This window comes from Eptatretus burgeri, chromosome 2 (genome assembly GCF_056783735.1).
Source record: "Eptatretus burgeri isolate ZD-2024b chromosome 2, Ebu_testis_v1, whole genome shotgun sequence".
Lineage (NCBI taxonomy): Eukaryota > Metazoa > Chordata > Myxini > Myxiniformes > Myxinidae > Eptatretus > Eptatretus burgeri.
In genome coordinates, this window is record NC_140962.1 from 147,440,987 (window position 1) to 147,455,123 (window position 14,137).

The 14,137-nt window shown below is 43.3% G+C and overlaps 1 protein-coding gene across 2 annotated transcripts in view; it reads right to left on the bottom strand.

Moving 5' to 3' along the window:
• Positions 1 to 14,137, bottom strand: part of LOC147033479 (ubiquitin carboxyl-terminal hydrolase 15-like) — a 52,834-nt gene that overhangs the window by 16,455 nt on the left and 22,242 nt on the right. For both annotated transcript variants that reach the window (XM_085871664.1, XM_085871663.1), the window contains exons 10-13: positions 9,626 to 9,784; positions 5,580 to 5,804; positions 5,365 to 5,448; positions 4,845 to 4,939 (exon numbers count right to left, since the gene is read on the bottom strand). In XM_085871664.1, the coding sequence (XP_085727790.1) occupies positions 4,845 to 4,939; positions 5,365 to 5,448; positions 5,580 to 5,804; positions 9,626 to 9,784 (563 nt within the window). The remainder of the gene's footprint in view (positions 1 to 4,844; positions 4,940 to 5,364; positions 5,449 to 5,579; positions 5,805 to 9,625; positions 9,785 to 14,137) is intronic.

The following is a 14,137-nucleotide window of genomic DNA, read 5'->3' on the forward strand; positions in this document are numbered from 1 at the left end:
CCAATATGGCTGCCACACCACGTGACCTATGACATCATAGTTATCATGAAAACATTCCACAAGAATAGTCACACCAATGGTGAAAATTTGGTCTCAATCCAACAAGCGGTTGCGGAGAAAAACACGAAAGTTCTGTGAGGACAAACGGACAGACAGACAAACAAAGGGACCCAAATGCAATACCCTCTCCTTTGGCGACTAATAAAAATGGAAAGGTGAGGGTTGGGGTCGGTTAACCCAACACGTTAACCCAAGAAGAAGTGGGGGGGGGGGGGGAACTGCCTTCTCCCTTGGCTCACTTTAGGAATTTATAAAATGCATTGGGGGTTTCAATACGTAAATGCACATAAAGATGATGTAGAGTTCAGAAAGAAAGCCAGTTAGGGTTAGGGAAGTGTACTGGTTCTTTCGGTGTTAACAGGAATCATATTAATTTACATTTTTAGCTCGCCTGTTCGAAGAACAGAGCTATAGCGATACCTCGGCATCAGCATGAGCGTGAAAATGTTAAATTTTTGTATTACGGAAAAACTCCTCGACGGATTTTGACGAAACTTGGTGGGGGGGGGGGGGGGTTAGGTATGGTCCAAGGATCATGCCATTAGATTTTGGACTTGGTCCCCCCCCTAAAAAAAAAAATTGTTAGAGAATTTTTTTTTTGCATTTCTACATGCTTTAAGTGATTTCCAACCCCCCCCCCCCAAAAAAAAAAAATTGTTGGAGAAAAAAAGCTTTTGCAACTTTTTTTTTCAACAAAATTTCGATTTCTTTTTTTTGCATTTCTACATGTTTTATTAAGTGATTAGGACTTCGACGAAACTTGGTGGGGGGGTTAGGTATGGTCCAAGGATCATGCCATTAGATTTTGGACTTGGTCCCCCCCAAAAAAAAATGGAGAAATTTTTTTTTTTTTGCATTTCTACATGCTTTAAGTGATTTCCAACCCCCCCCCCCAAAAAAAAAAAAATTGTTGGAGAAAAAAAGCTTTTGCAACTTTTTTTTTCAACAAAATTTCGATTTCTTTTTTTTGCATTTCTACATGTTTTATTAAGTGATTAGGACTTCGACGAAACTTGGTGGGGGGGTTAGGTATGGTCCAAGGATCATGCCATTAGATTTTGGACTTGGTCCCCCCCAAAAAAAAATGGAGAAATTTTTTTTTTTTGCATTTCTACATGCTTTAAGTGATTTCCAACCCCCCCCCCAAAAAAAATTGTTAGAGAAATTTTTTTTTATGCATTTCTACATGTTTTAAGTGATTTCCAACCCCACCCCCCCCACCCCCCCAAAAATTGTTAGAGAATTATAAAAAAAATATTATTAGACTCGTCTTTTAAAAACGATAAATGTATAAACAGGCAAGCATTGGGTGGCTTTGACACCAACTCTAGTATATATATATATATATATATATATATATATATATATATATATATATATATATATATATATATATATATATATATATATATATATATATGTTTTCACGATTTCAAGCTCTGGTCTCAGGTTGTACCACAACCAAAACAACTAACTTCACACATTAATGATCTTTCTAAGTTAAAGGAGTGGAGTGGTGGGGAGCAAATAAACAAATTTCATAAGATGTGGTTGGGGTGGGCTACATACCCCCAGACCCCTTACCCCAGGCATCATGTTTGAGATGCCCACCATGTTAATATAGCAATATTAATACAGGTGGAAAGGCCAGCAGTTACTATTTGGCACCTTCTGCAGTCTCTTCAAAATGAATCACTCATTCAGAGTGAATCATTGGCGAAACCGGGGTGCACTTGGACATCCCATATTTTAGCTATGCTTGGCAAATTGTACGAAGAGTCAATGTGCTCCGCCAAGAACTACACGGAGCGATTATCAATTTACTACAATTCCAACGGGTTTTTCACGGATTGGTGTACAATCAGCGTCGGCAAAAACTTCGTGCACAGAATATACAGTCTGCGTGGAGGTCGACAGGCCCGCAAGACCAAAAATAACCAAATCAAGCAATAACGTCCATAAAGATGGGAACTAGACGATGCAAGTATCGATTTATTTTTTCGACATACCAGTCGGCTCACAGGAATACAAGTATTAAAAAAAAAATACATATATATATATATATATATATATATATATATATATATATTTAGTTATTTATAGATATATTTATATATTGCGTTAAAGTTGTGGGGGCAGATGGAGGAATTTCATAGGAAACTGAGGATTGAATCGAGTTGTTTGGTCCGTGGACATGTCGGAGACATCTCGATGTAAATTAAGTAGGGAGACTGTGAGCTTAAGTGTTACTCGTCACCACACAGGAGGTGGTGCTGTGTTAATCAGACAGGGATTAAGGACAATTTCCCCCAGTATGTGATTGCCCCTTGTCACCTATTCCTATGTTTTTGCATTTACAAGGCAACCATGAAGGAGTTGCATTTTTATACCACAACAACCATAACCACAAGCAAGCCAGGCATACTGAGCAGGCAGAGGCCCCGCCTTCCCAGGTTTCGGCTTAGCAAGCCACGCCCCGAGTTGGACGGTTGTTCGGTGTGACGTCGAAGAGAGATCGGGAGTGAACGCACAAGTTTGGTGTGAGAGACGCATGCGGTCGTAAGAGGAACGTGCCTGGGACGAAGGATCTCGTCGGCACAACAAAATGGCTTTCCTTTGACGCATGAAGACGGCACGGTTCTCGTATTCATGCTGAGGCGAATGGGCTCGCGTGGTGGAGCAAGACACTCTTGGCTGATCGTGAGAGACCGACCTCAAAGCCTCGTGTATATGACTGAAGAGACGGTGCCATTCTGCAGAGTGTAGCTGATCGACGAAGAAGCTGCACTGCAGTCGATGAGCCCTGGTGTTGAATATCGCCTCACGAATCGCCTGGCGTACATTTCCCGCTGAGAGAGAGCGGTTTGGCACCATTTTTGGGCGAGTCATTAAATTGGCCTATTTTCATTAAATCCATGTTTATTTTAAGATGCTTTGTACGTGTATTTGTCGTGGGGTTCGAGTATAAACCCCCCTGTGCATCTGTCGCTCCGTCAGTGCCACGCCCTAATCCTCCCGCACGCGTTATAATCTCTGAGGATCAGCGTGTCCACATCCTCAGGAAAACCGCTCGACTATCCAGGCTGGCCGGTGTTAACTGTCTGTCCACCACAATTTGGGTCAGGGGATAAACTTAACCACCAGACCCATGATGTGTGTGTGTGTGTGTGTGTGTGTGTGTGTGTGTGTGTGTGTGTGTGTGTGTGTGTGTGTGTGTGTGTGTGTGTGTGTGTGTGTGTGTGTGTGTGTGTGTGTGTGTGTGTGTGTGTGTGTGTATATATATATATATATATATATATATATATATATATATATATAATTTTTTTTTTTTTTTTTAATGCAGGCTCCAACACGAATTCATGTGACTTACACATCATCGACACATGGTAATTTTTCAAAGTATTCCCACATGGGGTCCCCCCCCCATGATAAGAACGGATATTTTACTTCCAACTTCAACTTGTATTAAAAAAAATTTTGTTTTAAAGTGAGATCTCTCCAGGCATTCCCCCCCCCCCCAGGCCTTCAAAACAGCCGTTCACCACCACCTCTTATCTTCCCCCATCCAAATCTTGATCCCTTCTACCCCCGTTAATCTACCCCAAACCCACCTCCTTAAAATTCCCTGCTTTCCTTCCTGAAAGTCCCTGTAATGTCCATGTTGTAATCCCCATGTTCCCTGCCCCATCCCTATCCCTTCCACAGATCTCCTGATGTCTCTGTTGTCCATTTTTTTTGTCCTTTCCTCTCCCGCCCCTCTTGTCTCCTGCCTCCCTTGCTGTGTATTGTGTGTTAGCTCTCATACGAGCCTCGAAAATGTATACTTTAAAAAAAAAAAATTTAAGGATCAGTATTTGTAATTGGCAGAGGCCGGAATCCATCGCTATCGTGGATCACTATGTTGGTCTGACTATTGCTGTACCGGTATGACTATACCAGCAACACTTCATACCGGAATAGCTATTGCGGATCGCCATATCGGTATCACTATACCAGTATTCCTTAATACCTGTATCGCGAATTGTACCAGTATGACTATTGCTGATCGACGTGTCGGTGATCCGCACAGGCTTTCTAAAGCACACCCAATTCATGTAAACAACCAATTTTTTGGTTCTTCTTCTTTTTCTTCTTCTTCTTCTTCTTAGTCTTGCGTCTTGCAGCTATCATTTATTGGAAGCGCGACTGTGTCGCTGATGCAGTGCCCCTCTACCAGCACACACTAGTACTCATTTTGCCGACCTCAGAAGGATGACAGCCTGAGTCAACCCCCTGGTGTCTTAATTCAGCGGCCAACGGGGCTTGAACTCAGGACCCGAGGATCTCAAGCCGCCACTCTAACCACTAAGCCAACACCAGGCTTATAAACAACTAATTGCAATTGCTTTAAAAACAGCCATGAGGGCAAAGGAAAACACGATTGCTTGTACAGCGGTCTGGTGTTGATGGTTAAAAGTTAAAACCTACTGTTAGTACTTACTTCCTAGTACATCTTGACATCATACGCTCCACTGGTCTCAGTGCAGCTGAGATGCCGTGTGCATCAAAGCTTTTTGAATCATGTATGGAATTTAAAGATTGTACAAATCTGCATTCGATTTGTTAGTGATGTACCGGTTTGTTTGTTTTTTCAGTGTACTGGTATATTCAGAATTCCAATACAGGTATATCGAGATGAAAAATTATACCCACCGGTATGTCGATATGTCGCCAGACCCTAATGGGAACCTACGATAGCATTTCTACAAAAGGAGAAGCGGGCAAGAACAATTAGCTGTACGTACACGAATATATCGTCACGGTCGTAAATGCTGCTGATCTTCTCATCCATGGGGAAGATCTTGTGAAAGCGGTGGTTGTACACGTCCGTTACGACCATCTTCGAGGGGAAAGAGGGCCATGCGGGAACAAGAACAGGAAACAGCATTAAGGTGTAACAGCGTGCATGATGTTTCGTGTTCTACGGCCATAAAATTGAAAAAAAAAGAGTGATGTGTAGAAATAAAAACGACGACAAAGGGCTGAGGTAAAGGAGGCAGGGTCTATTCATGACAATTTGACAAGAAGATGCACTCTGAGATCAGTATTTATGGTGAACTGAACCCGCCAAATATTGCACAATTTGAAGTGGCGAGGAACCTCAACTTTGCATGACGTCATCAAAAATGCAAGCAAAGCACAAGGACGTCAAGAGAGTGTCACGAATATGACCTCCCATAGAGGGAAATTGCATGGTCTGTTGTCCATGGTAAGAGAAAGACATTGATGACTGACAACGAGAAAATATAAATGACGACCAAATACCTTGTGCGCTGAGATCCCCGACAGCTTAGAGAGTGTGACGCACAAATCGGAGATCTGGCCAGACTTGGGCACGATCGTTTTGTACTGTGGGAAAGGAGGTTTTGGTGAAGGGAACAGACGGTGTGGATGTGCACAAAAAAAATCATAAGTTTCAAATTCACAACAATAAACACAAGTTAAAGTCCAAGAAGTAAAGCGAAAGAATCACGGGCTACCTGGGTGGGTTTGCAACGAGGGTCTGCGGGGATCAAAATGACGTCCAGGCAGCGCTCTTTCCGCATGGGCAACGGCAGGGTAAGGTAGCAGAAAGGGTCGAATGTCACCGACACTTTAGCGCAATCGGGACACACGAGGGTGGACTTGAAGAGTCCATGGAAGATGTCCACAATGATCGAGTTGTTGCGTTTCTGATGGTTCTCCCAGGCCTCGCAAGCAACCAACTGCATAAAAATGTGGTTATTAAAAAAAAAAAAGGGCACATCCAACCAAAAATAAAGTAGACTCTGCTCCCCAATTTCTGTACAAAACAGAAGAGAGCAGGGTCAGTGATGTTTCGCTTGTGGTCCACAAGCCTTCTTAAACAAAGAGACCCAGCTGCTTTTATAGCAGACTCGCAAATCACTTGCGGTCGCGTGCAGAAGCATGGGCCCTTGTGGGTATCAAGGTAAAGCCACACCATCACCATTGGCTTACTTCTCCTTCTTGTGTTGTAAGTGTAGTGATCTGGTATTATAATCATGCACGTGTGTAGCTCTGCACGCATTCGCCCTCATATTTCCAGCTTCCTGCCTGCTTGGTTCATTGGGTGGTGTATAGGTAGGATGTGCTTGTCTGTCTCATTTGCCTTGCACCATCCCATTCTTGATACATTTTATTAATAAGTTGTATTGGGTTGGGAGACCAATTATTTGACCTGGGAGGAACCCGCGTACTTGGCTACACACTCAACAAACGTCGATGATTGCTGCTTTCGGACTGGCATGCGAAATGACAGGGAGGTGGTCAAACTAGCGAAACAATTGGTCTCCCAACTTACTAAGATATCAAGAATGGGATGGTATTGGTTGACAAGACTGACAGGAAGGCAAGGATATTAGACATATCTAATATTAGACATGTCTAATATGGCTATTAGACATATTGTGAAAGTACCAAATATGATACTGAAGATGAATTTTATTTGAAGTAAAGTTTTACTTTATAAATATGAATAGTATACTCGATCTTGAGCCCCTTGAATTCCCTGATTCTCCATATGACAAATTTGAGAATTGTCCTGCATGTGATGGAGTGGGATTAAACACAGAGTCAAAAGCCTATAAACAATGTATATTCTGTGATTATCTTCTAATTAATGATAATAAAAAAAATATAACAACAATATCCCCCTTCCACCATGTGGCGGGGGATAAAAAGGAACATAATTCTTTTAGATTTACACCAAAAATTAATTACTTTACAAGATTGATTGGAGAAATGAATGTAAAGTATGAAGGTGATAACACCTTTCCTTACAATGGAAGAAACTGAATGTATTAGAGAAATGTTCAAAGGATTGTTGTTTTTTTATTATTCACGATTGCAATTTTCAGGGAAATATCAACACAAGATATTGGATAAATAAAATAATGGATTATCTTGAATTAAACACAAACTGAGGCAAAAATATAGTTTCTAAAAAAGCCAACAATAAATTAATTAACCTGTTTTCCAAATACATAAATGAATGATTTTTTACCCATTTGGGAAAATAAGATAAAATTTAACAACCATAAAAAATCTTCCAAATTCATCAAGATCTCAAAATTGGTTCAAGCGGATGTAGAAAACACCTACTTACTTTTAAAGATGCTCCTTACTCCCAACTTTTTCAATTATGATAATTTAATAATTTTCACAAAGTCAAGTTTTCAACCTGAGTATCAACTACTCTCACAAGGTTTCAATGCTGGACTTCAAAAAGAAGATATAATCAGTTTATTTAAACTTCAAAACAAACTAAATGATTACAACATTGAAGATATAATACAACTATTTTGTGATACACAGAGATATAAAAAGAAATCAAATCCGATAACTTGTATTCTGAGTGATAATACGGATGATATACCTTCGCCCCAATATTTGGAGAAATCAAAAAAGAACCTCGTTATCTTTGACGATTGTGTTAATGAGAGAAACCAAACGGTAATGGATAGCTACTACACAAGAGGGAGACATTCTTCTTGTAATTGTATTTATCTTAATCAATCATACTTTCAACTCCCTCGTCGCTCAATAAGAAACAATGCTAATACTTTTATTTTATTCAAGTTAAATTCAATAGAAATAAACAATTTTTGGAGAGACAATTGTTCTACATTATGTCGTAAAAAGGAATTTGGGGATTGTATGAAGCACACGACTGAAAAATATAAATATATTGTGAAACAAGATGAGATATTAAGGGATATATTTTTTATTTTAAAAACAATTACATATATAAATGACAACTATTATTATAAATCTTGTGGGTAAATCTGCTTCTGGAAAAAACTTTCATAACTCAAGGTTCTTGTATAGTACAAATGAGAATATTGTAAATTTGCTTTAAAAAAACACCCCGTGATACGCATTGTATCCACAACAACTCGAGCAATAAGACCTGGAGAAGTAGAAGGTGAAGATTATTACTATATTTCAGTAGAGGAACATATGTGATTGAGGAATGAAGACCAAATATTTGAGGAGGTTTCTCTTGGCACAACAAAATATTCACATTGTAAGAGTGAGTTGAAGAAACTAAAATTTGGTGGTTTTGGGATATTAGAAACTAATCCAGAAGGAATGAGACAAATTACTAAACATCTGAGTGGTAATGGGGTTAAGATTTTATCATTCGGCTTTGATGTTGATGAAGAAACTCAACGCAAACGTATGAAAAGCAGAGATACAAGTATTGGTGAAGAAGAAATTACAACTCGTATTAATGTTAATCAATAATTTGATTAAATATTTAAAGAAAGGATTTATTTGAACACATCTACTTTAATTATGAAGAAAAAGAAAATTTCCCTGTTGATTAGTACAATTCATTAAATGATATTTTCCAATAAATAAATGTATGCAAAAGAAAGAGCAAGAAGATTTAAGGAGCATCAGGAGTTGGTTTGAAAAGTTGTAAAACAACAGGAAGACATAAAGAAGAAACACAGACAGAAACTAACGGGTGAAGAAGCATTTGAAAGAAAACAAGAGAATTTTTTTAAACCACTTTTAAAAACTTCCCAAGAAAAAAATATAGATATTTCCACAGTTTCCACAATAGAATATACTCCTTAAAAAAAAAAAAAAAAAAATTCAAATGTTAAAAGATTTCAGTCAAATGACAGAGGTTTGATATCGTTCTTCTTCATCCGTTTCAGCTGTTTCCCAGGTTTCCCAAGTTCTGGCCATTTATGATACGGTTGGTCTGCTCTAATAGAAACAATGCCTCAATCCAGTCGTCGTTTACACAGGCACGCGAGGCACGTTTACGTACAGGCACGCGAGAGCGAAGGAACGGCCTGTGTGGTTGTTTCTGGCACGCGGTTTGAAAGTTTTTTTTTATTTTATTTTATTTTATTTTTTTGAATGTACGGCCACACGTACGGATACGCATCTACGGGCCCGCACTAGTAATAATAATAATAATAATATTAATAATAATAACCACAAATTATTCAGTCAATTCCGTCCAACATACAACTACATTCTCGTCATCCACCACTGAGAAACCTCAGCAGTCTTAACAGTTGGTGACTATTATGCTGACAAAGGACATTCCCAGCAAACTCCAAAATATTCCACACTCTACTGTGAACGAATTCCCTTACAACAGCCCGGTGGTCCTGGGTTATCTGCAAGTATCTTATAAATAAATGAATAAATAATTTTAGGGAAGTTGATCAATTCAATTCAAAGCAATCAGGACAATATAGAGATTACTTGGAGAGGATGTTGGATCGGAATGCCTGTTCACTGTCTGGCGTAAAAGATGACTGGAAATTGATCACTGGATGTTTTAGCAACCTAAATAGACAAGACGCGTCAAAGCAGAGAAAAATAACCACTGAGATAGCAATGCCATGCCGAGCTGGTTTAGAGTACCGTCGGCCAACCGTTTAGCATTTCCTGTGCATGTTCAGCAAGTGCTAAGACACCGCATCTTGTCCAGAAGGTAAAAATGACAAGTACCGGGCATCGTTAGCATTGCCATGGTCTAGCAGCACGAGGTACCGACCTCATCGGGCCGCCCGTCTGCATCCTTCAGCTCCACATAAGGTTTCTTGACGATCCTGTTTAGGTCTTCGTGCAGACCGTCCAGAAGGAATGCAAGGAGTTCCTGGGAATCCTGTTGTTGATAGCCGGAAAACTGTGGAGCAAATTTCCCAACCAGCGTCTATATTCAGGAGAAAAAAAAAGAAGAAAGAGATGGAATTAAAGCAAAGAAGTGCGTTCACAAACTTGTGCAATGTGACTGCGATCACGTGACCGGCTCGGCGACCAATTTATCACTCTCGGTCAGCATTTCCATGAACACAACTCATGAGACAAAAACGTTTCCATTTGTTACACTGAACTTGACAACAGTTTAGAGCCCCAAATAACATGCTTTGTGAAAAAAATACAAGTGCTTTCATCAACACCATCGGGGCAATTAGACCTGGAACTTACACCACTCGTGAAGTTTTTTTGTTTTTAACTGCAATTGAAGCAGAGGACAAAAGGTTTCCCAAAAATGTTGCAATTCCCAGATCAATATTTATGGTTTCTATGGTAGTGTTATTAACTACAAGCAAATACAACCCATCGCTTCACTGATGGGAATATTGAGGAAGTGGGGGAGGGGGGGAGAAGGACGGAGAGAGGAGAGGAGGAAGAGAGGCTGGAGGGGGAGAGTGGGGGAGTGAAGAAGGGAGGGAGAGCGAGGAGGAAAGGGGAGGGAGCGAGCAAGGGAGAGGGGCGAGGAGGGCGAGGAAGGAAGGGGGGATGTGGGGAGAGTGACCCCACACTAAAGGCCACTGTGCCCCCCGGGAGGGAGGATGGGAGCCAGTAGGATGGGGGGAAGAGGAGTGAGGAAGTGGGGAGGGGCAGGGGGTTGGGAGGAGCTAAGCATGAGGGGTGGAGCTCACGATTTGTGCTTCGTAGTGGGATTGAGAGAGGGGGGATGCGGGTGGGAGAGGGAGGGGGACGCGGGTGGGAGAGAGGGACAAGGGTGGGATATGGGATAGGAGTGAGAGAGGGAGAGAGAGAGGGGGAGAGGAGGGGGGATTCAGGAAGATGTGATGCCCAGTTGAATGTTCATCTGAGACACAGCACACACATTGATGAATCACCCTGCTGCGAAACACCAGGATAACAGTTGAAAGCTGGTGAGGATTAGAACCCAGGCTTCACAGCTTACAGGGAAATTAAACGAAACGTTATTTTTTTTTATATGTATCTATCTCTGCTGAAGTGATGGGTCGTATAATGAAAGAAGAGCGTACAACAAGGGGAAACTTGTTAAAAAATAAAAATGCACATTTTTAGTGAGCCAGCCAATGCCCGAGGCACCGCGGAACAAAGCAGGGCCAAATGCAGGCAAGGGGCCCCAAAAAGACATATATATTGTTGTGGTTGACCAAATTCGCAAACCACCATTCAGGTCCCTTAGGTGAGGTATCTCGGTAAGTATATGTGTAGTTAGGCCCAAACCCGTTGTCTAGAGGGAATAAATGTCATTCATGCGTGCTGCGACTCTTCAGGATAGCTGTTTTTCTTTTACTATCTTTATTTTGGACCAACCGCCATTATTACCACCACCAACCACGTCTCAACAGTCATCACAACATCAACCACCCACCACAACGCCGCTTCACCACAGCAGCCACGACCTTTGCCGTCACACCTCGCAACCGTCGCATCGCCACCGTTCTTGCGCCGCTTGTGGGTACCAGTATTGGACTCGTGCAGGGCGCGCGCCGAACAGTGTGTACAAAACCACGGACTTTCCGCAGAAAAACGGATCAAAAACGACTCACGCCCACTTTTGTTCCGTCCAATCGGTGAGCGAGGGGCGATTTGGCCCCGCCTCCAGGGCGTTGGAGGGCGGTCGCTATATGCAAATTCATGGATCAAAATGCATTCACGCCCACTTTTTCTCGGGCCAATGGGGAGCGAGGTGAAAGGTCGAAGGCAGGGGGTCAAAGGCGAAGCCACGGGGCTTATACAAGCGACCGCGTTCGTCAGTCAAGGCAGTTAAGAGTCCGGTCGTGGTGTGCGTTGGAAAGAGTGAGTTCGGAGTTCAAGAGAGTCGTCGGAAGTTGCGCGTTGGAACGAGTTGTCGGCGGAGCTGTGGAGAGGTGGCGGCGGCGAAGACGGACGAGGGGGTGCTCGCGTCGGTGCCGGGAGCTGAAGCCGGGAGCTGAAGGCGGGAGGCCGACGGCGCGACCTGGTCGAGGTGGAGACGCTCGTCGCGGGACCCGAGACGGAGTAAAAATCCTCCTTACCCCGAGCATCAGCAACCCCCTCCTGTTTCCCCCCGCGCTGAGATAGTGCGACAGAGGGGGCCCCTTTCCCACCCCCTACCAGACACTGTCCGCGAGGCCCGCGGAGTTGAGGCACCACCGCCGCTCCGCATCTCATCATCAGACGGATAGGCCCGACACGGTCTCGGCCCCAGGCCCGCCTACCCCCTCATCCTGGAGGGTGGTTCTCTTTTCTTTTGCTTTGGGAATGTGTGTTGTCGGCGCCGTCTGTGAAGTAAAATTGTATAAGTGTTGCCGTGTGCTCGCGTAGTCGGTATTAGATCTGCATTGTCGCATTTGCTTTTTGTCTTCTTCTTTTCCATGTGCTTTTGGTGGAATTGTATATGTGTGCTTCCCGTGTGCCGCGAAATAAATGTGCTTATTATTGAACTGTTTTCCCGCTTCGCTTCGTCATTTCTTTCATTGAATCCCCATCTTGCTTCACGTAAAGGGTTGGTCATGGGCTAAGACGCCCGATAATTAATCGAACCGTCGAGGCCGACGAATAACACCGCTCGGTTATCCCGATAGTACGGAACGGGTCGCTTAAGTGGCCTGTGTCCGAAGTCGACCTGCGGCGAGGTGCGATCGCCCGGTCTACCCTCCGTGTGGGTACTTAGGTAGGTCGAATTTGGCGAGCAACCCTATCCCACGCGGGGGCCGATTGGCTCGATCGCGGTGAGACCGAAAGGTCCACCCGTGACTGGTTCCTGGCGTTAGTCCGAGAGGGTCACGACTGGATTGTCCGTCCGGTGGGCGACGTGCCGCGATTCGAGTTACGTGGCCGTCAGCACGCCGGCGGGCGCGAATCCGCGACACTGGTGTCAGGAGTGGGATATAAACCCATCGCCCTCCTCACGGCACTGGTATTGGAGAACGGGAAAACGGGCTCTCCTGTCTCCAATTAAATTCACGGGTATCGGTCCAGGGGTGAGAGGAGCGACCGCCGATTCCCTCCAAATTACGAGCGAGCGAAATTAACCCTTTGCGAGAAGCAAGATGGCGTCTCAAGGCGAGCGGGAGCCGGGGGTATTAGAAATGTATATGTGTCGTCATGTAGGATCCATGGCCCAGGTCGGTTCTTTTTATAATTATAACCCCACCACTAACTGTGGTCAGTGGGAGCGGCTTGAGCACGAACTTTGCCGGCAAACGGAGTCGCACAATGGCAGCACGGAGCGGGCTGATATTAATGGCACAGCACGAGGCGTGAGCTCCCAGTCACCGGTTCAAGGCACGTGGTCACGGCATGTGCGGCAGGATGACTATGCGAGCATTGGCAGGCTTCAGGCACAATTGGGGGATGTCTTGGAAAAGGTGAAGCGTTATGAAGAATATATCGAGGAGGTGCAACGTGGAGTGGACGAGTCACAACGGCACGCTTCAGAAAAATTACGTGTACGGGGGGACACAGCGATTGGACGATTTACTGGAACGAATTCGGTGGCAAAAACATGACTTGGCCAATAGAGTCGACAAATTACGTGGGAAAAAGAATTTGGTAGTGTTTTATACCCGTCAGTTGGAATATGCAAAGAGCAAACTGAACAAAAGAATAGAGGAACAGCAGATTGGTATCTCCCAGGAAAGGAAACAATGGGAGGAAGAATGGAAAACCGAGCTCGAAAAGAAACAAAAGGAGCACGACTTGGAAGTAAAACAATTAATGGAAAAATTATTGGAGCAAGCAAGGCGGTTCAAAGAACTGGAGGAGAGAGTGAGGGAAATACAGTTGGAAGAGAAAAAATGTGAACACGATGGGGAGTTGGAACAATTGAAGGAAGAGATAAGAACAGGCAATCAGGAAAGAGAAAGCCTAGAATGGAAGATAAAAAGAGGAGAGAGACAGCTCGAGGAAAGGGCGGAGGAATTGCTGGAAAAGTCAGAACAGTTCGAAGAACTGCAGGGAGAATTGAGGGAGGAAGGAGAAAGGAAAACAAAGCTCGAAAAGGAAAAACGCGAACTAGATGGAGAATTGGAACTACTGAAGCGAGAGGTAAGGGCAAGCCAGTTTAAAAGAGAAATCCTGGAAGGGGAGATAAGAATGGGAAAGGAATGGCAGAAAAAAACTCAATGAATACAGTAAAAAAAAAAGGGACGAATTGAGGAGGGAAGCGGTGGAAAGAAGAGATGAAATGAGTGAAGAAGCATGCAAATCGAGAAAGGAATTGGAAACAAAAACTTCTGAGATACTGAAACACGAAAACAAAGAAAGAGGATGACAAGACGAACTGAGGATGTTA